This window comes from Somniosus microcephalus, chromosome 2, assembly GCF_052327205.1.
Source record: "Somniosus microcephalus isolate GS21.2 chromosome 2, FLI_Smic_1.0, whole genome shotgun sequence".
Lineage (NCBI taxonomy): Eukaryota > Metazoa > Chordata > Chondrichthyes > Squaliformes > Somniosidae > Somniosus > Somniosus microcephalus.
The window spans coordinates 217,057,065-217,084,155 of NC_140988.1; the positions used below are offsets into that span (position 1 = coordinate 217,057,065).

The window sequence follows — 27,091 nt, forward strand, 5'->3', positions numbered from 1 at the left end:
TGAACACTTGCACCCAGGCACTCCAATGATTCCCTCCATATGCTTATGGAGGGAGTCACAACACGCAGGGAGGTTCTCTTCCCTTCCTAGGACACTAACTTACCTTGCACCTCCACCCCAACCCTCTATCTACTTTATCACTTCCCCATTTCACTAGCCACCCCTCACACTCACCCTCATCCTACTGCAAGCATACCAACTAACAACACACAAGGGTAGGCACGTGAGGTTTAGCCAATGTCCATGTGAAGTTTCTGGTAATGTGGTGTCATACTGTGAAATCTCTTTTTCCAAAAGAGCCCCTTATTGGACAGATCTGAGCGCACCTTGAGAAGTGTCTTACTGAGTTCCAGTGATTCAGTCATAACATCCACCCCCCTCCTATAGTGATGAGTGTGCATGGAATGGCTTGGACATTAAAGGGATGCTTCATGGTGCTGGTGTGGGATGGTGTCAACCTGGCACATCATGTGGCAGCCAGGGTTTACAGCGTCAAGTGAAGTAAATCTGGCCATGGTGATGCCATCGCTGGCCTCCAGGGCAACAATATTGTCAGGGGCTGATGCCCTGTGTCCTGTGCAGCATCAGGTGATGGCGGAGAAGGTTGGTGTTGTTGTTGCTGATGTTGGTGTTGGGGCTGATCATGAAAGGATTTGGAGGACCAAGGTCTGATTGTTTCATTGGCTCCGATGTTGCTGCAATAGATGGCAGCTGCAGGTGAGATAACAGAAGCGATCCATCAATGGTGAGAGGGGTTCTCCCAATGAGGTGGCACTGGCCATACAGTTGGATCTAAAAACTTGTAAACTAAAGAAATCTCTATATGTATTAAAAATGCAGTAACCAACATTTTCTGTGCTCTGAAACTCACCATCCTTGACATGGCATCCTTTACACCACTTCTGCAGCTGTCAGCTTTTCACAAACATCAGAGCAGACTCAAAACACACCAGATTGAGCTTGTCGTGTTCCCTGAACAGCAGGGAACCAGTGGGGGAGAAGGTAAAATTAGAAGTAAGCCTCAAAATACTCAAATTGGCACTTAACAAGCCATTTAACTAGCTGAATTGTCTCCCCTGCCGATTGGTGTTGGGTCAGTTCTCCGCTGACAGACCTGACACCTGGGAGACTCACGTGGAGACGGGTTGACAGCGGGTTTCCTACCCGGTCAATCTTTGACATTTTGACAGCAGGCCCGCCTCCAAAGCGCTATTAAATTCACGGCCCATGTGTCCAGAGCACTGAACTATCAACTAATCAGAGCTGAAATTAGCACTGTGTCTCAGGCTCTTCCAACAGAAGTTTGATGGCCTTATCTGAGCTGGCTGATTGATAAAGAAGGGCTGGATGTCACTCATAGATCACCTGCAGGTTGACTAAGTAGAAAGGTTACTGATATCCAGAGAGATACTACTGAGCTAGTCCATTACACGCTCTCAACCAAGACTCATGGAGCAGATGCTCATCTTTGCTACAGGGAGGAAGGATGTCTTCATACATGATATGGAGCAGGACATTCAGCCATCACTGAGCTCTTTTATTAACTTTACTTCATGGTACGTTCAAATATATATACACACACACAACTGTAGACTAAAAAGCAAATAAAAATCAATAATGCATTACTTACATGATTGCCTTGAAGATTTTCCAATAGAGAAGGGTCTTGAAATACACTCTCCCCATTTGATGATTCACCTTGCCTTGAATGAACAAAATAAAATGAAAAACCTATTGGATATTTATCAGTTCACATCATCTATATATTGAAAAAAAATCTAAAATTATGTGCAGTAAAAGTGTTCCAAAGAACAAGACGCAATGTCCTGAGAAAGCAGTGTTATACAAGCAAAATCAATTGCCAGGAGGCACTAAATATAACTGCTAGAAGATTTTACTGACTGAATAACTTAATGTCTACAATAATTTACTTTCAAGAAAATCAATACTGTATAATGAACTATAAAAGTCTGAAAAGTTTTTTTTACAGCAGGCCTAGACTGAAAAAAAGCTTTTCCAAAAAGCAAAATTGAAGTCTTTTTCTACTGATGACAGAAGTTTAAAAAAAAATAGAAAGTAGTTTATATCCACTTCAAGCTTATATCAAAGTTTTGAGAGCCTCTTGTCTACTGCATTTGAAATGCAGAAAACCCTACTAAATTAACTGGCAGTACTCAAGTCTCCACAATGCAGATGGCAGTGAATCTTTATTGAAAAAAGGTCATCCACCATTGGGTATGGTTGTCCTCCTCCTTTCCATAGAATTAATGCTCAACGTATCTTTTAACATTATCCCTAATCCAACAGGGAAAACAAGAGCCATGCGCTCTCCCTTGTTCTTATGTTGTATATATGTCTTAATCCTAAATCTATCCAGCTCTCTAAATACAATGAGCTACAAAAACTTGACCATGTGTATAGAAAGGAGGATTCCAACAGCAAGTTATCTTAAAGTACGGACAAATCAGGGAGAAGACAGTGAAAGAGAGTGCGGAACTATGCACTTCAAGAATAAATGCCATGGAAGGGTGCGAAAGACCAGGCTTAAAAAGGAAAGTAATCCAGCGCGCTCTCATTTATTTATCCATCACGTACATCTGGATTATACTCGAGTCATACCAAAAATGGAAGTGGATAATATCAGTTTGACATGCTAACATGCATCTTCCTGTGCAAACCAATCTAAACAGTCATACTTAGAGAAAGCATGGGGACTGCTGCATGCTTTATAAAAGGTAAAAGCAAATTTCTTGATGACCACAGCAAAACCAGAATGTATTTTTTAACCCATGGTTCCTGATGAGCTGTAATAAAATAATAGATTCTTTTACATTTCTGGAGACTAAAATTTTTATAATCAGAACAGTTGTCCAGAATGACTCAGATCCCTGGTCCTGTCCATAGAACAAACGAGAGTTCCTGTGGCACTATTTTGAAGACGACCAGGGGAGTTATCCACGGTGTCCTAGTCAATATTTATCCCTCAATCTGGTCATTATCACATTGCTGTTTGCGGGAGCTTGCTGTGCGCAAATTGGCTGCCGCGTTTCCTACATTACAACCGTGACTACATTTCAAAAAGTATTTCATTGGCTGTAAAGCGCTTTGGGATGTCCGGTGGTTGTGAAAGGCACTATATAAATGCAAGTCTTTCTTTTTTTTGTTTAAGTTAAGCCTTTGAGTCGGCCCTGGTAATAGTGATGATGTTTGTTTTGTCCACGAGTCAGGATTTCTGGTACATTTAAAGAATGCAAATTTTAAAATATTTCCTCCTCCCTCATCCAACACATTCCCTTGGTGAGACAAGGGGTGCTATCTCTACATAAAGGCCGCATTCAACCAAGTATGCCACTAAGAGCACTAGCAAAATTGAAGTTTCACGGTCAAGGGGAAAACCATCCAGTGGTTGGAGTCCTACCCGATACAAAGGAAGATGGTTGATGCCATAACTTCACTACTTTTCAATTCTAGAAATAAACCCTAGTGTCTGGTTTGCTTTTTCTATGGCCTTGTTAACCTGTGTCGCTACTTTTAGTGATTTGTGTATTGGTACTCTGAGATCCCTTTACTCCTCTACCCTACCCAGACTCACACCCTCCAAATAATGTGATCTCCCTATTCTTCTTACCAAAATGCAATACCTCACCTTTATCTGTGTTGAATTTCATTTGCCAATTATATGCCTATTCTGCAAGTTTGTTAATGTCTTCCTGTAATTTGTTGCAGTCCTCCTCGGTATTAACTATCCCCCCCCCCCCACCCCCCCCAATTTGGTGTCATCCGCAAATTTAAAAATTATGTTTTTGATTCCAAAGTCTAAATCGTTAATATAATTAGTGAACAACGGTGGTCCCAGGACTGATCCTTGTGGAACACCGCTACCCACCTTCTGCCACTGTAAATACTTCTTTACTCCTATTCTCTGCTTTGTATTAAAGCCAGCTACCTATCCATTCTGCTACTTGTCCCCCTGACTCCGTATTTTGACCTTATTCGTTAGTCTATTATGTGGTACCTTATCGAAGGCCTTTCGAAAATCTAGATAAATTACATCTACTGCATTACCCTTGTCTATTCTCTGTTACCTCTTTAAAAAATTCAATGAGGTTGGCCAAGCAAGACGTTCCCTTTTGAAATCCATGCTGACTATTCATTATTATATTTTTTGCTTCTAAATGTTATTCTATTTTCTCCTTTAGTAGGGATTCCATTATTTTTCCTACCACCGATGTTAAGCTGACTGGTCTATAGTTCCCTGGACATGTTAAATATTAGGCTTTATGTTAGCTATCTGCCAGTCCTCTGGCACTATATCTTTTTCTAATGAATTATTAAATATGTGTAGTAATGCCTCCCTCAGTATTGCAATGGAGTGTCAGCTTAGATTTGTGCGCTCAGGTCTCTGGAGTGGGACTTCAACCTACTGACTCAGAGGCGCGAGTGCTACTACCTGAGCCACTGGCTGACATTAAACGGTGTAACTAAACACTAAGCAGCATAACTGTTTCACCTACTCCTAGTCAAAGGGTGGAAAATCGAGCACCTTGAGCTTGGCGATTTTCTGCACTGATGGCAGATTCTTCAGCAGTTCACGATGTTTTAGTAATTCTTTAGTTAACTACAATAAAATTGAACAGTCCTTTTCTGCAAGATTCCACGTGGTCCAGTAAAGCGTCCTGCGTGGGTTAGGGGATCATAATGTCACTTTCATACCTCAAGTAGAAAGCACTCTAGTGAGCCCAAATGAAAGGAAAGCATTTTAAAGCACGTTCCATGGCATGAAATTCTTCTTTTTGTCCTTCAGATCAAGCCGACATGAGTTAAATGATATATTGGGTAACTAGAAGGGATTGTATGGCTTTTGCAGTACTCCCTTTCTTTAGTACCTGTAACTCCGCCTTCAATATATTCCAAATAGAAATAGCTTCAAGTAGTTCAAATTCATCTGTGCCTGTGACATAACAAGCCTACCATAGCTCGACTATGAAGGCAGTCAATCTTTCTGCTCATTACCTCGATGTCAATTTGAGTTCAGCGTGGTGTTAATATTACTACTAATGGGAATCAGAGATCCAGGATATAGTAACAGAGCATGAAGCTAGATCTCCATTCCTATTCTCGCAATGAATGTGACAGATATGGCTCTTAATATTCTCTCAGCAACAGCAGCATTTGCAGTAATTTCCTCACTACGTGGCATAATGTCAACTGAAATCTTTGTAGGGCATCAGTTCTGGAATAGTGATTGCAATGTTCCTTTAAGCTTTGCAAAAGGAGTACTCATATTTGTGCAACTTTTGAAAAGGCATGCAGCAGTAGATGCAAGGTATGAAAATGTTTTTCAATATACTTTTGATAAACTGTTCCTTCTTGGGACCAACAGCAAAATATAACCTGTTAGGTTGTGCAACACCATATCTTCACACTTATGCATCCAGGAAACAAAAGCCACAGAAAATACATTTGAACTTTGAGGTAGAAGTTGCTAAAGTGAACAAATTACACAATGCTTAATGCCTTTGTTTGCAATTCCTTTGCCCCCTGTTTTAATGCCTCTGTTAAAATAGTAGACAGCATAATTGCATCCAAATGAGTAATATTTGCTAAGTAAACTTCATACAACATAATGCCCAGGCCTATGAAGGAAACCAAACTACATGTGGCTTGAATAGAGCACAAATACACAAAGGAATTCACATACGATACTCTATGAATGAACTGGGTTCAAAAAGAACTTTAATGAATTGAAATGTAAATTGGTAATGAAACATAGACATAGCTTCTCCCACTTGGTAATCTAGCTCATGGATGCTGGCATGGTATGGAGAGAAGCTGGCGTGGGCAGCACGGTGGCATAGTGGTTAGCACTGTTGCCTCACAGCGCCAGGGACCCGGGTTCAAATCCGGCCTCGGGTGACTGTCTGTGTGGAGTTTGCACATTCTCCCCGTGTTTGCGTGGGTTTCCTCCGGGTGCTCCGGTTTCCTCCCACAGTCCAAAGATGTGCGGGTTAGGTTGATTGGCCATGATAAAAAAATTGACCCTTAGTGTTAGGGGGGGATTAAATACGTGGGGTTACGGGGTTACGGGGATAGGGCTTGGGTGGGATGGCTGTCGGTGTAGGGACCGGGTGCTAGGGTTTGGATGATCAGCCATGATCTCGTTGAATGGCGGAGCAGGCTCGAAGGGCCGAATGGCCTACTCCTGCTCCTATCTTCTATGTTTTCTATGTAAGACTTAAAGTAAGCAAGGATTTCTTCATGCTTCGACTGGATTACTGTGCACTGGTAAGTTTAAACTATAATTCCTAACAATCATATTAATGCAGAGAAAGCTAACTAGTCTTACCCACAATCTTCAGAGTATCTAAAATCCTCATGATCAGGAAAATGACTAGTGAGAATGGAAAAAGGAAAGGGAACAGGGAATCATAAAGCACAAAAAAAGAGAAACAAGGAAGCCCATAAGCAGGTATTTAATAATCTACACCTAAATTTACTCTAATTATTGATCGAACATAATTTTAGAATCTTAAGCATTATAATTATACAGAAATTGTTATATGCAAAATGCTGAATACTTAATATGGAGTTGAATGTTTTTCAAAAGATAGAACTTTAGTTTAGGTCAGAAACAATGAGGGAAAATTATTAGTTCAGTGAAAATTTTTAGACTGTATTCCAGCTTTTTACTTCTACCTAGGCAGGGGATTTATACAACACTAGCTAGAGTACCCTCCAAGTGTGGTTAGGCGAGAGAGGGGGGGGGGGGAAGGAGAGAGAGAAAAAAGAGAGGGGTAAGGAGAGATAAAGGGGGGAGAGAGAGAGAGAGAGGAGAGAAGGAGAGAGAGAGGGGGAAGGTGAGAGAGAGGGGGGGGAGATTCGGATTTGAGATGCCACTCCCTGTTGCTGGGCAGATTTGAGATGCCACTCCCTGTTGCTGGGCAGGCAGCAGGATTAGGCCCCACCCACACACGCCATGAAACGCCCCCACCGTGACGCACCGCGCTTCCCCCGTAGGATTGGTCAACCATCACGTCACTCAACGCTAATGAGCGGATTATTACCGTTTCTTCAACGTTTTTTGTATACTGTCCGAACAATTTTTGTCTGACCAAAAAATAAATACCCCTAGGAGAGAGGGGGAAGGAGTGAGGGGGAAGAAGCGAGAGAGAGAGGAGAGAGAAAGGAGAGAGAGAGAGAGAGAGAGAGGGAAGGAGAGAGAGAGAGAGAGAGAGAGAGAGAGGAGAGAGAGAGGAGAGAGAGAGAGAGAGGGAAGGAGAGAGAGAGAGGGAAGGAGAGAGAGAGAGAAAGGAGAGAGAGGGAAGGAGAGAGAGAGAGAGAAGGAGAGAGAGAGAGAGAGGGGGAAGGAGAGAGAGAGAGGGGAAGGAGAGAGAGAGAGGGGGAAGGAGAGAGAGAGAGGGGAAGGAGAGAGAGAGAGGGGGAAGGAGAGAGAGAGAGGGGGAAGGAGAGAGAGAGAGGGGGAAGGAGAGAGAGAGAGGGGGAAGGAGAGAGAGAGAGAGGGGGAAGGAGAGAGAGAGAGAGGGAAGGAGAGAGAGAGGGAAGGAGAGAGAGAGAGAGGGGGAAGGAGAGAGAGAGAGAGAGAGAGAGAGAGGGAAGGAGAGGGAAAGAGAGGGAAGGAGAGGGAAGGAGAGGGAAGGAGAGGGAAGGAGAGGGAAGGAGAGGGAAGGAGAGAGGGAGAGAGAAGGAGAGAGAAGGAGAGAGAAGGAGAGAGAAGGAGAGAGAAGGAGGGGGAAGGAGGGGGAAGGAGAGAGGAGAGGGGAAGGAGAGAGAGGGGGGGAAGGAGAGAGAGAGAGGGAAGGAGAGAGAGAGAGAGGGGGAAGGAGAGAGAGAGGGGGGGGAAGGAGAGAGAGAGGGGGGAAGGAGAGAGAGAGGGGGGAAGGAGAGAGAGAGGGGGAAGGAGAGAGAGAGGGGGAAGGAGAGAGAGAGGGGGAAGGAGAGAGAGAGGGGAAGGAGAGAGAGAGAGGGGGAAGGAGAGAGAGAGAGAGAGAGGGGGAAGGAGAGAGAGAGAGAGAGAGAGGGGGAAGGAGAGACAGAGAGAGGGGGGGAGAGACAGAGACCGGGGGGGGAGAGAGAGAGAGAGAGAGAGAGACCGGGAGGGAGAGGGAGGGGGAGAGAGAGAGAGAGAGAGAGAGAGAGAGAGACGAGAGAGAGAGAGAGAGAGAGAGAGAGAGAGAGAGAGAGAGAGAGAGAGAGACAGACACGGGGAGCGAGAGAGAGAATGTAGAGAAATCAAGATGGCCGAATTAACGTCAGTTTGAAAGATTAAGCCCCACCCAAAAACGCCATGAAACGCCCCCCGTGACGCAGCGCGCTCCCCCGTAGGATTGGTCAACCTTCACGTCACTCAATGCTAATGAGCGGATTCCCCCGTATGATTGGCCAACCGCTAATGAGCAGAATTTTGAACGTTTTTTGTATACTGTCCGAACAATTTTTTCTGACCAAGAAGTAAATACGCCTATGACACTCCCCTAGTCATAAGCTTTCTTTTGATACAACATATGTGTAGGTACGCTCTATAACTTTTGACTTAAGTCCGGACATATGGACCCTTTTATCTATCTACTATATAAAAAACGGTACGTTGCATTTTTGTCTGTCCGGCTATACAATCAAAAGTTATACAGTGTACCTAATTGCCCTCGGGACGGTGGCGGTGAGCTGCCTTCTTGAACTGCTGCAGTCCATGCGGTGAAGGTACTTCCACAATGCTTTTAGGAAAGGTGTTCCAAGATTTTGACCCAGCGATAAGGGAACAGCGATATATTCCCAAGTCAGGATGGTGCATAATTTGGAGGGGAACTTGGAGGTGGTGTTCCCATGCACCTGCTTCCCTTGTCCTTCAAGGTGGTAGAGGTCGCGGGTTTGCGTGGTGCTGTCGAAGAAGTCTTGGCGAGTTTCTGCAGTGCATCTTGTAACTGCATGAGTAGCCATGCAGTGGGAACATTCAATGTTAATAGCAATAAATGGCACACTAGCTTGGAGGGGAATTTATCTTTCTAGCCAAGTTCAAGAAAAGAGTATTATGGAATGCAGGGCTATGTTTTGTGATATGGGCTTAGTTTATGTACATCCACAGGCAGAATTTGCCAGATGGGTTTGTACCCCCATTACCATCACACAATTGAGAGATTAGGGTTTTGTACCTACATTTGTATCCTATCCCTGCCCCGACTTCTGCGATTGCAAAAACACCGTTGTGCATAACATCAAAGAACTGATTGGTGGGGAGTGGGGAAGATGAGAAAGTAAGTTTATAATATAAATACTAATTTGACACTCCCCCCACCAAAAAAAAACTGTTTCACAAAGATTCTACCATTTAGTGAATTTTCTGTGCTGGAAATTGAATCTTTTTTCTCTTTATTCCGAGGCGTCAAAAGTAGTACATGGTGCTCGAGTAAAGACACAGATCAAAATGTTGTAATTGTAGATTGCTTAGAAAATCTACAAAACAAATACAAAGACACTTACCCATAAGCAATCCCTGCTACTGTACACTTCTTAAACTCCATAACATTACAGGTTAAAGTTCCAGTCTTATCTGAGAATATATATTTCACCTGTTAAAATAGGAATTGATGTTTTATACAATGAAGTGAAATTAAGCAATTTAATACCAATGTAGTAAAAGCTAATGAATAATATAATAATAATGTAACTGAATGCAGACTTAATTTCATGAGTGACAGAACTGCAATCGCTCAGAAATTGAGGTCAAAGGTAGTTTTCAGTAATTGAATAATTTCTGCATTGTTCAGGTCCCCACTAAGTATTCAGTTCACACATACTATTTTTTTGGTAACAAACTTTAAAAAATCATTGAAATTCAACTATTGGCTTTCATCTGACTGACATCAACTTGCATTTATTTAGCACCTTTAATGTAGAAAAACGTCCCAAGGTACATCACAAGTGTAATGACAAAAATTTACACTAATTCACAGAAGGAAATATTAGGAGGAGCTTGGCTAAAGAGGTAGTTTTTAAAGGAAGGTCTTCAAAAGGAGGAGAGTGGTGGAGGCGGAAAGATTTAGGAAGGGAATTCCAAAGCATAGGGCCTAACCGGTTGAAGGTATGGCTGCCAATGGTGAAGGGAGTGGGGATGTGTAAGAGACCAGAGTTGCAGGAATGCAGAGATGGTTTTAGGGCTGAAGAAGGCTACAGAAGGGAGGGGTGACACCACAGAGGAATCTGAACACAAGGATGAGAACTAGTGTGAGGCATTGGTGGACTGAGAGCCAATGTAGGTCAGAGAGCTCAGGGGTGATGGGTGAGCAGGACTTGGTGTGGGTTAGAATATGGACAACAGAGTTTTGGATGAGCTAACGTTTATGGAGGTGGAAGGCCAGCTGGGGAAGCACTGGAATAGTCGAGTCTGGAGATGACAAAAAAATGGATGTCTGTTTAAGCAGCAAATGGGCTGAGGCAGGGAGAGAGACGGGCAATGTTAGAGGTGGAATTATGTGCTCTTATGATGGAGAGGATATGGAGTTGGAAGCTCAGCTTGGGGTCAAATTGGGCACCAAAGTTGCAAACAGTCTGGTTCAGTGGCTGTGGAGGGGGATAGAATTGGTGGCGGGCGCGTGCGAAGAATATGGCTTCAATCTTCCCAATGTTTAACTGGAGGAAACTGCATCGCAACCAGGACCGGATATCAGACAAGCAGGCTGACAACACAGAAGCAATGGAGAGATCGAGAGAGGTGGTAGTGAGGTAGAGCTGGGTGTCAGTGTACATATAGAACAAGAAATTCCCTAAATAATCAAAGAGTCTGATGTGAAAGTGTGTTTTTACCACTCGCCACATTTTACCCTTAACATAAGAGCACATAATTCCACCTCCAACATTGCCCGTCTCTCTCCCTGCCTCAGCCCATCTGCTGCTTAAACAGGCATCCATTCTTTTGTCATCTCCAGACTCGACTATTCCAATGCTTCCCTGGTTGGCCTCCCACCTTCCATAAACCTTAGCTCATCCAAAACGCTTGTCTATATTCATTTGGATGAGGCACAGCTGGATAGTTTTATAAGTACACAAAATAGTTTTTTTTAAGTATGCAGCAACTATTACCTGTCCCAGTTCTTCATTCAGATTGGATGTTCGGGCCATGGCAGGAGTATTTGTTGGTTCATATAACATGTCCATATCCTGGTAGGGCAAGGCAAGGAGGAGATATTATTCTGACCACTTGTACTCATTTGTAGATTGTTAAAACTAAATTGCCTTTAGCTGGTGTCAATAATTTCTAATTTATTGTTTTAAAAACACACTTTTACAAATATTGGGAGGAATGACAGAAGCTTTTAATTATATAGTGCCTTTCATGTCATAGGGATGTTCCAAAGCACTTCAATTAATTGTTCAGAGACACTGAATTGGGTGTTGGAGGATTTTATTTTAAATAAAACTTGTCAAAATTTCAGGAAACTATTAACAGTTCAATCCGCATGTGGATGTTAAGGGATATTACCACTTGCCACATTTTACCCTCAACAGTACTAACATAAATTTCTTTCAGTCTTCTACTCGCACCCTTCTTCAGAAGTGTCCAACTCCCTTCAGTGTTAAATTCATAACCATTAAAAACCACATTCAATCTGTGCTGCAATTTTTGCTTTTGAAACTAAAAATTAAAATATGTACACTTAAAAAAAAATTGTAATGCAGCAAAAATCTAATTACATAACTATACAAATAATTATTCCCTCTAAAAAATCTGAAGAATTTAAAAGAATGAATTCAATGAATGCAAACTTCCAAAAATTATTTTGATGTAATTGATGACATATTCAATGAGAGATTTAAGTTTCTGGAGTGCTTTTCAAAACATGAAATCAGTTCCTGCTCACATCAAGAGCCCAGCGCCAGACCAGGACCGAAATAGGGTCAGTTTCAGGCAGCGTGACGCTGTGAGCATGTCACAATACCATTAATCTTAGAGATGGAAGCTGGAGAACTCAAGCAGAAGTAAGCAAAATGAATAGACAATTTCTAGATCAAAGTAAAAGGTGCTGCAAAAAGTATGCTGGAAACAAGCATGAGTGCTACAGGAAGTATAACTTACAGGAAGTACATGCATATGCAAGGCTTTTGATATATTATAGATAGATCTTTTCTCAGTCTCTGACCTACATTTATTGTAAACTGAAATGTCATACTTACCCAGTTAATGAAAAATGCTTGGATAAACTTTACAACCTCTAGTGTAACTAATAGGCTGATTGGAATGAGGTTATTAAAGAGGATGATGAAGGTTAAGAAATTCAATCCAAAATAGGAGGCTCCACTACCTGTAAAGAAAATGATTTTAAATGTGACTGAATTTTTTTTTTTTAAATGGGGAGAGGAAGTAGGGATTTGCAGCGAAGAAGGGTATGGTTGCTCGATAAAGTAACAAGACATTGGCCCGGATTTTGCTGTAATAATAATGGTAAGGCTATCGGCGCTCACCGCTATTACAGAGTAAATCTGACAGCAACTTCTGGCGTCCACACATGCAGTTAAACACAGAAATCCAGAAGTTGCTGTCAGAGATACCCTGCTCTTCCGCAGGGTGCGCTGTAACAGTCCTCACTAACAGACTTGGCACTGAAATCACTATGAACTTGGGGTACTTGTTCACTAGTTCCACACTAAAAACCGCTGGAAACATTAGGGCTAGTGCATTTAGGAGTAAGGAGTTTTTAACAGCGTAATAAGTGCTAAGTACTGCTGAACAACCTCTCTGGCCCTGAAAAATTAATTTTACAAGTATGAAGTCTCATACCCTCAAGTAAATTAATGTTGCAGATTAAAAAATTTTTTTAAGGTTTCTCTTTCTCTTATCTCTCTTCTTCAATCCCATCTGAATGTCCTAATCTTTATTTTTCTTCCTGTAAAATTATTTAAATGTAATTTATATTTCCTGTTTTTTACTTCCTGGTTTGCAGTCGGCGTGCCTCAGTAAGGATTCTTCAATCTGATTGGTTGAAGAGCCTCCCTGCTGCTTGCTCTGCTCACAGAAACCACAGATCCCCTGTAGAGGGCGCTGCACCGGATCAGATGCGGGATTAGTAGAAATCTTCGCTGACAAGCCTGCAGTGTGTCTCTGGGCAACTGTAGGCGAGATGAATGCTGCTGAGGGGAAAATCCGGGCCACTGTTTGAACTGTAACATTTCTAAGTTAATACAATCGTAAAAGAGTAATAAATTCCATTACAAATTTTAAAACATTTGTAATTTAATTTTATTTATTACACGGTATTAATAAGTTACATTAAGAAATTTCAATTATTCCAATGACATCAGAGTCACAATGGTTACATTTATGCAAAAAAGGGTCATATACTCTCGTAGGTTTTACCATATGCATTGCTCAGTCTGCAGCTTCCTGCAAATATCACTGAGCGCAGGAACAGGGATCCTGGCCAATTTTCCACCGAGGTCAACTGTAGCATCCCCAACACGTTTCACTTAAAGTGCTGGATTTTTCTTCCAATGGTGTGGCAACAGCAGAGTGGGACATCTACCTGCCCCTCCAACCATGACTCATTTTCCTGGGTCGGAGTTCACTGGCTATGCAAGGCACCTTTGCACCAAAATGGAACCTGCCAGGGCCAAAGAGCAAACTGTGGAGGTGCTGCAGCAGGGATGCCACTGCAGCACCATGAGAGGTGGCAGGAGAGCTTAGAAGGGGCAAAACAACCCCGAAGGAGGCAGGAGCAGCAGTTCAGTAGGCTTTGGCAGAGACCAAGGCCTATATAGGTAAATGCATGAGGACAAGATTGGAGGGAATGGAGGCCTCTATTATCTCCTCTCCCTTCATTTCTGTGCAGCAGGTCCATTACCACAGCTACACTGGGCCTATTGCCACCTTCCACCAAGTGGTTCCAGGGAGTAATGGCAACAGGAGTGAATGTGGAGGTCAAACCCTGCCCTGCCGGTTTTTGCATGTGGTGAGTGGGGAAGGAGGCAGTCGGCAGTTTGCCAACAGGAGTGAAAAAATTGACATTGATCTGGTGAGACAAAGGCAGGCCTGGTTGTCCAATCTTCCTGCCTTTTCTGTCACTATCCTGTCCAATTTCAAGTGAGATGGCAGTCTGAAATATCTATTTAAAAAAAATCAGAGTATCCATGAACCTATCCCTACCTGAAACCATTGTGGAAGTACCATTATCAGAAGGATTGCAGTGGTTAAAGGGCAAGGCCCACTATCAGGGCTGCCAGCATTGTCCAGGTCCCACAAACAAATTTTAAGAAATGTTTTTTCTTAAACTGCGGCCATTACAGGGTAATGATCCTGGGACGGTTCAGTGGCCAAGTATCTGGATTTGCGTGCAAATTTAAACAGAAACAAAGGAAAACAGTTCAAGACCAAGCATTCCCATCATTAGTTTTGGACAGAAGAAAAAATAAGTTTAGGCTCATGGATACTCTGATTTTTTTTTTAAATAGATATTTTAGGGAGTGGCGACAGAGAAAAGTGTTTGAGATGAAATAAGACTAATTAAATGCAATGCAAAGAGGGATAGCTGTGTCTATCATACCACACATTTAAATCTGGTAATCTGTGGGCAAGCACCAGTAAAACATGAGCATATAATCTCCCAGACTGGTGTAAAATCCCTACTGGTTCACTAATGTCCTTCTGGAAGGTAACCTTGCCTGGCTTAAAAATGGCTAGTCTGCACTCCATGGTTGACTCATACCCTCTGAAGTGGTCTAGCAAGCCACAATCATCATGAAGGCCCACTACCAATTTCTTAGAACAATTAAGGATGGGTAATAAATGTAGCCTTGCTAATGTCCCACACATTGAGAACAAAAATATTAAAACTGTGGGAAAATTATCAGAATTAATTTTCCAATTTGCATTAGTATGCTGTGCACAAATTTCCAGTATTGTGGAGTCCTAGTCAAAATATAACTTTGACCACTGTTATATTATGCCATTTAACTATTCAGGGTGCAGGGTGATTTAGTTGCCACATCCCTCCTCTCAAACAAGTGGCTTAATTGATGTTTTTAGCTTGCTGGCACAAGATATTAACTGCTGTGTTAAACCTACATTGGAATTTGCTAACAGCTGTTAATATAGCCCAGAGTTGCTAACACCAGAGCTGTAGATCTCCACAGGGTGATAAATTGATACATAAATTACTAGCAGGCTTGTTTTGTTTGCTTCTCAAATGTATTGTGAAGAGAGATGGACATTTATTAAGCTAGAAGACAGAAAAAGCATACTGAAGGAGAGATGTATACGTCCTCCTTTTTAACAGCTGGAGTTCTTTAACTGGTTGCAATTACAATCAACTCAGCAGGCCATATGATTACTTGTAATCAATTTCCAACAGCCAGATTGTAAAGTGTTTTAGAAGTGAATGAAAATCTCATGCTTTTTGTTAGGCCCTTTTTGAAAATCGTATTGATCAGTCACATGTGCCAACCGACAAAGATCGGAAAAGCTGACAAACAATTAAAAAAATGGCAAGACAGCCCCAAAAATGCTGTCAATTTGAACGAACTGAAAACAGCTTAGAATAAAAGGCTATGACACCAAGGCAACTAATTAAGTTTAATTCCTTTTCATTTCATTGAATTTCAGGAAATGATTACTGTGTGGGATTACACGCCATCATTCATGTTTGATTTTGAGAAAACTGAAACCCAATGACCTCACGTATGATAGGAAGTATGACGATGGGCGTGCAGCGAGACACAAATTTATCATGATTCACGCTGCAGCCATAAGAAATTTCCATCTGTTGTATCAAAGAAAGGGGAAGGGGGAAAAGAGGGGGCAGAGAGAGGGAGCGGCAGGGGGTAGAGAGAGGGGGAGCAGCAGGGGGGTAGAGAGAGGGGGAGCGGCGGGGGGGGGGGGGGGGAGGGTAGAGGGAGAGAGGGGGGGCCGGGGGGTAGAGAGAGGGAGGGGGGCAGCATTTTTGATTAATTTCAAAAAAATGTCTACAAATAGTAAAAGGGTAATCAAAGGAAGGGTGGGGCCAATTATGGCCAAAAGGAGATCTTCTTGAGGAGGCAGAAGGCAGGGCTGAGATAATAAATGAGTACTTTGCAACTGCCTTTACTAGAGAGGAGCCGGCCAATATAGCAGTAAAGGAGGAGGCAGTAGCGATATTGGATAGAATAAAAATAGATAAAGAGGATGTACTTTAAAGGTTGGTTGTCCTCAAAGTAGAAAAGTCACCCGGTCCAGATGGGATGCATCCTAGGTTACTGAGGAAAGCAAGGGTGTAAATAGCGGAGGCTCTGGCCCCAATCTTCCAATCGTCCTTGGATATAGGGGTGGTGACAGAGGATTGGAAATGTTACACGCCTGTATAAAAAGGGGCGAGGGATAAACCTGGCAACTACAGGCCAGTCAGTCTAATATTGGTGGTGGGTAAACTTTGAGACAATAATCTGGGACCAAATTAATTAGCCTATGGAAAAGCATGGGCTAACAAATGAAAGCCAGCACAGATTTATTAAAAGGCAAATCATGTTTGACTAACTTGATCGAGTTCTTTGATCAAGCAACGGAGCGGGTTGATCAGGGTAGTGCGGTTGATATGGTGTATTTGGACTTTCAAAAGGCATTTGATAAAATATCACATTATAGACTTGGTAGCAAAATTAAAGCCCATGGGATTAAAGGGACAGTGGCAGCATGGATACAAAATTGGCTAAGGAACAGAAAACAGAGAGTAGTGGTGAACAGTTGCTTTTCAGACTGGAGGGATGTATACAGTGGTGATCCCCAGGGGTCGGTACTGGGACCACTGAGGATAGTAATAGACATCAGGAGGACATAGACAGACTGGTGAAATGGGTAGACATGTGGCAGATGAAATTTAACACAGAAGTGTGAAGGATGAGGAGAGCCAATATGAACTAAATGGTACAAGTTTCAAGGGGGTGCAGGAACAGAAGAATCTGGGAGTGTATGTACACACATCTTTGAAGGTGGCAGGTCAAATTGAGAAGGCTGTTAAAAAAGCATATGGGACCCTTGGCTTTATTAATAGAGGAAAAGAGAGTACAAAAGCAAGGAAGTTATGCAGAACCTTTTGAAAACTGGTGAGGCCTCAGCTGGAGTATTGCATTCAATTCTGGGCAACACACTTCAGAAAGGACATCAAGGCCTTGGAGTGGGTGCAGAAGAGAATGGTACCAGGGATGAGGGACTTCAGTTACATGCAGAGACTGGAGAAGTTGGGGTTGTTCTCCTTGGAGCAGAGAAGGTTAAGAGGCGATTTAATAGAGTCACCTTTGTGACTGTGACAATGGTAAACTATCCCTCTTCGTCCTTCTTGACTTGTCTGCAGCCTTTGACATGGTTGACCACTCCATCCATCTCCAACGCCTCTCCACCGTCGTCCAGCTGGGTGGGACTGCATTCTCCTGGTTCCATTCTGATCTATCTAATTGTAGCCAGAGAATCACCTGCAATGTCTTCTCTTCCTGCTCCCGCATTGTTACCTCTGGTGTCCCCCAAGGATCTATCCTTGATCCCCTCCTATTTCTCATCTACATGCTATCCCTTAGCAATCTCATCCGAAAACACAGCATTAGTTTCCACATGTACGCAGATGACACCCAGCTCTACCTCACCACCACTTCCCTTGACCCCTCCACAGTCTCTAAATTGTCAGACTGCTTTTCTGACATTCAGTACTGGATGAACAGAAATTTTCTCCAATAAAATATTGGGAAGACCGAAGCCATTGTTTTCAGTTTCCACCACAAACTCCGTTCCCTAGCCACTGACTCCATCCCTCTCCCTAACATCTCTCTGAGGCTGAACCAGACTGTTCGCAACCTTGGTGTCAGATTTGACCCCGAAATGAGCTTCTGACCACATATCCGTGGCATAACTAAGACCGCCTATTTCCACCTCCGTAACATCTCCACTCTCTGCCCCGCCTCAGCTCAACTGCTGCTGAAACCCTTATCCATACCTTTGTTACCTCTAGACTTGACTATTCCAACGCACTCCTGGCTGATCTCCCACGTTCTACCCTCTGTAAACTTGAGATCATTAAAAACGCTGCTGCCCGTGTCCTAACTCGCACCAAGATCTGTTCACCCATCACCTTTGTGCTAGTTGATCTACATTGGCTCCCGGTTAAGCAACGCCTCAATTTCAAAATTCTCATCCTTGTTTTCAAATCCCTCCATGGCCTCGTCCCACCCTATCTCCCCCCCCCCCCAAAAGAGATATCTGCACTCTTCTAATGCTGCCCTCGAGCATTCCTATTATAATCGCTCAACCATTGGCGGCTATGCCTTCAGTTGTCTAGGCCCTAAGCTCTGGAATTCCCTCCCTAAACTTCTCCGCCTCTCTACATCTCTTTCCTCCTTTAAGATGCTCCATAAAACCTACCTCTTTGACCCAGCTTTTGGTCACTTGCCCTAATTTCTCCTTATGTGGCTTGGTATCAAATTTTTCGTCTTATAACACTCCTGTGCAGCGCCTTGGGACATTTTACTACGTTAAAGGCGCTTTATAAATACAAGCTGTTGTTGTTGTGTTCAAAGTCATGAATGGTTTTGATGAGTAAATAAGGAGAACCGGTTTCCAATGGCAGAAGGGCCAGTAACCAGAGGACACAGATTAAGGTGATTGGCAAGAGGGGCAATATGAGGAAACATTTTTTACACATTGAGTTGCTGTGATCTGAAATGCACTGCCTGAAAGGATGGTGGAAGCAGATTCAACAGTAATTTTCAAAAGGGAATTGGGTAAACACTTGAAGGGAAAAAATTTACAGGGCTATGGGGAAAGAGCCAGGGAGTGGGACTAATTGGATAGCTCTACCAAAGAGCCGGCACAGGCACGATGAGCCAAATGGCTTCCTTCTGTGCTGTATCATTCTATACCCTTACTCTTTGCAGAGCACTGTACTGATCCTATTATTCTAAGTTTGTTCTCGTGACCTTGGAGATTCAATCGTCTTTCTCTCTACCCAATTCCCCCATCGCCTATTAGTTATGCCACATTATTGGGCTTGAAAACTTGCTACAGCTTTTCCAGTTTCTTGTTGCCATCACTCCACTCTGCTACCATCTTTATCAAGGGAAATTTTCCAAATAGTACCTCCTTGCTTTGGAGCGGACAGATGCAGCCAGTGGGAAGCGGGAGAGAAGGGATTCAGAAATGTCGGCAGGTCAGGACTGCAGAGAGGCGCAGGTACTGCCACCCATTATCAGGCACTGATGGTCACATATATGAAGAGGCAAACTATGTACAGTAAACTCTTTCTTATCCGGCACCTATGGGACCAGGATGGTGCCGATTGATGAAAAATTCTGGATAACAGAGGTATACCTACCAAGGCAATTTTTAACACAAACAAAAATAAAAACCACTAACTCGGCCACCGCGGGAGACTCGGACTCAGCAAAACAAGTGCTGAATGGATTCGACAAGATTACCGGTTATCTATTTTGCCAGTTATTAAAAATATTCCAGATGATTAAGTGCCATTTAAACAAGAGTTTACTGTATTTTGGAAGAAGTCAGCCAGAGCGAATAATTTTTGTTTAGGGGCTTCTATGCAAATGGGCACTGAAAAATTAGGTTATTCATTCCTAACATGGACATTTGGCAACTATGCAAAATTTAGCCTAGCCTTTAATGGTGGTTTTGACCATTACTCACACATGATCTAGATGAAGGTTTCTTGTAATTTTCTCACCAGTCTAGTCTTGTGAAAAGATTTATATTTTAACCTCTATAGCCCAGGGCTGCTTGGTTCAATTGAGGTGCCCCAACTGCTGCCCTGACTGAGATTAGCTAACTCAGGCAGACCGAGGATTGGACCTGGGGCCTGCTGGTCTCTGGGATATAGTGCAACGTCATCTGTACCTACTGGATTATTGGGTAATTCATCCATTTAAAAAAATGTAGCTCTGAAATCAGTCTCAGTTCCAGTAATACATGATAATTGCTACAATTAAAAACTCAGGTGCTGGGTTTTTAAATATACTGTAACAGCAGAAAAGTTAAACATTAAGAGCGCAGCTTTACTAACAGTGCAGTCAAAATAAAAAAAATTTATGTATCGTAGCTCACATGTAACCATTGAAATGTAATTCCTCCACTAATGTCTTTCTGAAATGTACAGTGCTATGAAATAGGATTACAAGACTACAGGACAAGAAATGCTATTCAAAACTAACATTGTGAAATTACAGAAAACATACGTGTCAAAACATATGCGAGGTGGATGCATAATAGTGTTACAAATTTCAGGCCTACCCTAGATACTCTCTTGGGTTCAGTGTCACTAGTCTCCCCTGTAAGTGGACCCCACATCCCTTACCATTAGAAGTTTACCTTTACTGTCCAAGTCTGGTCATGATACCATAACCTGGGGGTCATAATAACAAAACCCCGTACAGGAAACTTTCGTTTAACCGGAGGTTAAATGTCCGGAAAGCTTTATCCACCGGCAAAATTCAGGAGTCGGTTCAGATAAGTTTTTTTTACTTTTTGTTGCTTTTTTACTCCAGTCTGGCTCTGCAAGCGTCTAGCTGAAGCTGTTGCTTCGCTACAGAGACGCTTGCAAGCTACGCCGACTGTTTTGAAGCTGTTGCTAAGCATCAGGGTTTGTTGCTAGATACGGAGCTTGTATGTTTTAACATTAGCGCTGGTTTCTACGGCAGTTTTGATGGGACGGCAACAGCTCGGTCCCATCAGTGCCGGATACCAGAAAGTTTCCTGTATTATGTGTACTGGATACTGCAGCCTCACGCGTAACCTCGGGCTTTTCTCCTATCTTCTAGAGGCAGACTGATACTCTCGTGAGATGAGGCCAATTGTAAACCATCATTTATTTCACTCTCAATATACAAACAAAATACAGTTTTCAGTTAAACTCAATCTAATCACCATTGCGCCTGGTAACATCAAAAATATTCAATTATGCAAACTTAGCCCCAATACCGGCCCAGCTTCACTTTTACAAGTCAGTATTTGCTGAACTGACTGGCTCTAATCTTAGGAGCAAAGAACCCCCTGTGACCATTTCCAATTCAAAACTTCTACAGACTGTATTTTTTTTTGGCTTTGCAGTAAGCCAAAGACTTGACCGCCAACCCTCCCCCAGCTCTGTACGAAGAATTGGCTAGTTGAGATGCCAATCAAAACTGCTGCAGGTGGGTCTCCTAACTGTTAACCACCTGTTGGGCTTAAATGAATGCGGGCATTCCAACACCGTGTGTGAACTTCATTGGAAAGCATCAATGGACTTCATTGTCTCATCCTGCTATGAACATTCAATAAACACAACTCTGTTACACACTTCATGTGATCCCCAGCTACTGGGTCCAATATGCGTTCCCAGATAGCTTGTGTGGACTTAACCCCTTATGCGCCAAATTTAACTTAATAGCAACATAAATTAACCTGAAATTCCTCCTAAGCCAAATTAGTTAAGCATTTCAAAATGTGACAAATAGTGCTCAGATATGGAATAAAACACTTAAAAAAAAAACTTACATTGGGCAATTTTTCTCACCATTTTCCAAATCTTTTCGATATCCTCTCCTGTTAGTCAACCTACTTCAAAACTGGACTACAATTTTCATTGTTTACACTCTTTCTGGATACTGCCAATTAAAGTAAACAACCTCTCTTACGTAAATTCTAAAAGGTACCTTGCAATTGTAAAATGAACCACAATCACTCCATAATAAATACTGAACAACAGTTTCACACCTAATACAACTGACTTATTTCTTTCATTTCAGTTACTTGAAGTAGTAAGAGATATCTTGGAATGGTTTAAAAAGCAGTAGCCTAAACTGAAGGGTTGATAAAGTATCAAATTATGAGAGTCAGGCTGACTGTTTTATGCTGTTTATCTGAACTCCTCTGTAAAGGTTATTGCCTTCAAATCACTTCTAGTATTTTAAAAAAAATAATGCATATGGTTTAACCTCATATGAGTGCTTCATTTATACTACAACTGCAGTGTAGCAGAGAAGTACTTTGCATCAATGTTGGAATAATAGTGTAAAAGCAGCCTGTATCCAGAGTCCAAACCTGACTTGACACTGGAATGAAGCGGAATGAGACGCCCTTTTGGAGAGAGGAGTCTCACTTCTCTTCATTTGAACTTTCTTCTCAACTGATTTACATCTCACAAGTTTAGCATTGGTGCGACACTGAAACCACATCACACTGATGCTACACTTGTACTGTAAATGCACCCTTAGTCTTGTGCAGACAGCAAAGACTCTCCATGCTTTTCATACTAATATATGAAGATATTCGCACAAGATAATTAATCATTTCTTTAAAGAAACATTTTCAAAAAATAATGAACAGTTGATTATTAAGAAATTCTACATCCAACAAGACAGATTATCTACCAATAAAGGCAATAACAAATCATGTTTGGTCTAAATAATAAATGACTAACTTTGTGAACAACACTCAACATTTTATTACGAGGTACTTGTAAAAGTATACCATTTTCAACAGGTAATGATGTATATTATAATCAAGTTGGAAATAGCCGATCAAAGAAGCCAGTTTTTGTATGTTTCTTTAGATTCTTACCACTGAAACGGAGGTACCAGACTCCTGTAGCATGTTTGCTAGTCCATATCGTTGAACCAATGGCACACACCAAAGACATGAAGAGAAGAACACCAAATAATAAGAGGATTTGCAAATTTGTGATTTGTTCCACATTTGATAACTTCAGTGGAGCTTGTGTAGTATTCTGCAAAAGAATTCACGTGAAATTACAAACAGAAATTTCTCGAATGCTTGTTCCACTCCGGTAAGTTTCTAAAAAAATGTAACCCTTAAGTTAACATATCGTAAAGCTTCATTAGTTCAAGCAAAAGTCAGCTGAATGCACACAAACATCCCCTCTTCATGAGAACTTTCATTTACCATTACTTATATCGCTTATTAACCTAGTCCTGACATCAAATTTGACAAACTGTATGGCCTGGAGTTTCCATTCTGTTGCGCTGGTTTTTTCAGCACAATTCGCCTGAAATTGGCAATAACTGGTACAAAAGATTTTAAGCGCAAATTACCCAGTGCAACTCGAGTTTCCGCGATATTTTGTGCTAATTTAAAAAACATTGCGCCAGAAGCAGGCCACAATCTCCTGCAATACATATTCGTATTCTTAACCATGCCACGCAAACAACTTTCTAATAAAATTATTGAAATGGCAAATCAAAAAAGGATGGAAGGTCAGAAACTGGGAAAACCTTTTTCCCTTAAAGCTGACTGTCCTAAAATCCTGTTATTTCATATTTTCAGGCTGCAATATTTCAAGAAATTATGTTGGACAGTTCCAATTGTCTTCCTTCAATCTTCTCCAACATACGGGCTTCGGACTAACAATACAAAATGTATTACAAAATAAAGTTAAAGCCTCAATTCTAATCCCCTACTGGTCAGTTTTTTGAGGAAAGGTGGCACCAGGAGTGGCATAAGTTTCCATGTACACTACAATAATAATGGCTAAAGCACCAATGCATTTTCTTTGTTACAATACACACGGTACAAGGATTACTCAGCAGCACATCAGCCACTCATTGCTGTGATCTCTGTAGGGTTGGTAATATGTAGAAAGGAATCAACCCAAAATCATTTTATTATAAAAGTCTGAAAGGACTCGGCAGCAGAATCTTTATCACATAAACAGATGAATATCACAGTGGGGTGGTCTTTTAAGGTTATTTGTAATACTTCTGCAGCCTCACCACATTCACTTGCATCTTTAGAATTACGCTTGCTGTTACATTCATGTTCTCCACTGTCTTACTCAGAGTCTCCTTAGTGTTTTAAATGACTCAAGCTACAACAAGCAAAGACTCATGGATCTTCACAGAAATGTGATTTTATTTTAGATATATGGTAAAGTTTAAGCACTACCATACATATCTTCATGTTTACATACAAAAAAAAGCAGAGAGAGAAATTAGCTGAATTTTTTCAGGATAACTGAACACTCAAGTACAAAGTCCTGTGTTTCAGACCAGTGGCATTTTCTACCCTACTTGGCAACAGTTCTAGAAACATGGATCCAAAAAATGTGTATGCATAGTTTACGATATTTCATAACATGCTGGAGATACATATAGATTAATTTACAAGTCCATTTTCAAGCCATTACCAGGTGGAATGATTAAACGGACATAATCGATTGCTGAAGTTAATCAAATGGTTTGATTTTCAAACTGAAACGATAACTTTGTTTTTCTTGATTTGATTTATTGGTTTCAAATACCATTATGCACTTCACTCCAATTATTGGCTATGGAAACTTCCATAAAACCTGTGAAATGGGCTATTTATACAAGACATCATTACAAACTTTGAATTCTATAAAAGGGATTTAACTTGTAGTGACATACGGCACAGTACTTTGAAGCTCCACTGCATAATGAAATGGTAGCATGTGGCAATTCTCTAAAAAGACTGATCATAGTCTTACTATCCTGGAAAGGTGCTAAGTGGAGGCCAAATTCTTTTACACATGGAAGAGAGAAGTAAAACGAAATGGTTGAGCCAGTCTTTCTATCTCCTCCCCCTTTCCCCGTGTTCTCACATCTCTCCTGGCAGCATTATACAGCAACATTGGGAGAAGTGGGAACAGGTGCCTAATCCATCATCTTGGGCATAGATACGGTGTGGCTGCAGCATAAAGAGATTCCAGAAGGGGGAAAAAAAATCTTTATCCATCTTCCTCCTCCCCTGCCAGACACCAAAGAGAAAACTGTGACAATTCAAAACCTAAATTCACCAAGTACATTTTCAAAAGATAATTCTGCAACATACTGTTCAAATATACCTGCATGAGTTTTGTGTCATGTCCTGTATAAACCACTACTCCATGAACCCATTGGGTGTTTCTTAATTGAGCACCTCGCAAAAGAATCTGATCTTGGCCCAAGGGAAAAGTGCTGTAAGAGATAAATCAAAATGGCAATCTCAGTGGAGACCAATATATACGCGTAAATAATCAAACAAATATTTGAACACTGGCCAACTTCCTTTATTGAAATCTACAGGGACATAAAATGGTCTGAATTATTTCTATTATGGCTTAGCCGAAAACTCGAGTCGGTTTCATGCTGGAATAAATGCCCCCATGCTTTTACACAAAAAATTAATATGGTATCTTCAAAAATGTGCAGATATTTTGTATCCCAACAGAAAGAAATAATGGAATTCCTGCTAAAGGAGAAAATAGAAGAACATCTAGAGACCAAAAACATAGTAATGAATAGTCAGCATGGATTTCAAAAGGGAAAGTCTTGCTTGACCAAGCTCATTGAATTTTTTTGAAGAGGTAAGAGAGAGGGTAGACAAGGGTAATGCAGTAAATGTCATTTATCTAAATTTTCCAAAAGGCCTTCGATAAGGTACCCCATAATAGACTGATGAACAAGGTCAAAGAATGCGAAGTCAGGGGACAAGTAGCAGAATGGATAGCTAGCTGGCTTCAAGACAGAAAGCACAGAGTAGGGGGTAAAAGGTAGCTATTCACAGTGGCAGAAGGTGGGGGTAGTGGAGTTCCACAAGGATCAGTGCTGGGACCATGGTTGTTCACAAATTAAATTAACAAATTAGACTTTGGAATCAAAAATACAATTTCTAAATTTGCAGATGACACCACATTGGGGAGGACAGTCAATACTGAGGAAGACTGCAACAAATTACAGGAGGACATTAATGGGCATATAATTGGTAAATGAAGTTCAACACAGATAAATGTGAGGTATTACATTTTGGTAGGAAGAATAGGGAGGTCACTTATTACTTGGAGGGTTCGAGTCTTGGTGGGATAGAGGAACAAAGGGATCTTGGAGTACAAATACACAAATCACTAAAAGCTGTGACACAGGTTAGCAAGGCCATAAAAAAAGCAAACCAAGCACTACGGCTTATTTCTAGAGGTATAGATTTGAAAAGTAGGGAAGTTATACTGAACCTTGGTTAGACCACACTTTGAGTACTGCGTGCAGTTCTAGTTGCCATATTATAAAAAGGATATAGAGGCACTGGAGAGGGTGCAGAGATTTACAAGGATGATACCAGAAATGCGAGGGTATACATATCAGGAAAGGATGAACAGGCTGGGTCTCCTTTCTCTTGAAAAAAAGGCTGAGGGGTGACCTAATAGGGGTCTTTAAAATTATGAAAGGTTTTGATAGAGTGGATACAGAGAGAATGTTTCCACTTGTGGGGAAGTCCACCAATATAAGAGTCACCAAGAAATCCAATAGGGAATTCAGAAGAAACTTCTTTATCCAAAGAGTGGTGAGAATGTGGAACTCGCTACCACAGGGAGTGGTTGAAGCTAACAGTATAGATGCATTGAAGGGAAGGCAGCATATGAGGGAGAAGGGAATAGAGGGTTTTGCTGATAGAGTTAGATTTAGATGAGGAAAGACAGGAGGAGGCTCAAGTGGAGCATAAACGCCGGCATGGACTGGTTGGACTGAATGGCCTGTTTCTGTGCTGTATGTCCCATGTAATCTTATGTAAAGTATGACAAAATGTATGTGTTGTTGCCTAGTGGCAAGCCTATTAATACTGGGAAACCAATCTCTCACTGTTTGTAGTAATTCTGCAACATTAGAATCAAAAACAATGATTACAAGAGCTGAGGATCAAAAAATGCTCATTGTCAGCACATTGTTATTCACATTACTATTGGTCCAAAATTTGCGGTCGGAGGCTTCACACGGGCGGATGCCTCCGACCAGCAAAAAATCTACGAATTTACCTGGTGGTCCGGGAGGCACGGAGACTCGTGCTCCTGGACCTCTCCGGGTACACGCGGGTAGAGGCCCATGTACCCCAGGGGCGCAGGCGGTTCACAAGCGCCCCTGGGATCATGTGGGCCAGCCCAACCAATAAAAGGGAATCCCCATTCATACTTATGGGAGTTCCGTACATACGGAATCCCCATAAGTAGGAATGGGGATCACTTAAAAAATACACGAACGCATGAAATTAATTTTTAAAAAATTCATATTTAAAATTAATTAAAATGCCATTTAAATATTAAACAAAAAATCTCAAAACTTAATTTATGTTTTAATG

General features: G+C 41.7%; 1 protein-coding gene across 2 annotated transcripts in view; it reads right to left on the reverse strand.

Annotated features, from left to right (window-relative positions):
• The window catches only part of atp8a1 (ATPase phospholipid transporting 8A1), a 546,817-nt gene that overhangs the window by 284,168 nt on the left and 235,558 nt on the right, over positions 1–27,091 (reverse strand). Inside the window, exons 10-16 of one of the 2 annotated variants that reach the window (XM_085969397.1) lie at positions 24,831–24,942; positions 22,571–22,736; positions 12,187–12,314; positions 11,095–11,172; positions 9,496–9,584; positions 6,347–6,391; positions 1,631–1,703 (exon numbers count right to left, since the gene is read on the reverse strand). In XM_085969397.1, coding sequence (XP_085825523.1) covers positions 1,631–1,703; positions 6,347–6,391; positions 9,496–9,584; positions 11,095–11,172; positions 12,187–12,314; positions 22,571–22,736; positions 24,831–24,942 — 691 coding nt within the window. The remainder of the gene's footprint in view (positions 1–1,630; positions 1,704–6,346; positions 6,392–9,495; positions 9,585–11,094; positions 11,173–12,186; positions 12,315–22,570; positions 22,737–24,830; positions 24,943–27,091) is intronic. The other variant, XM_085969404.1, reaches the window with a different exon arrangement.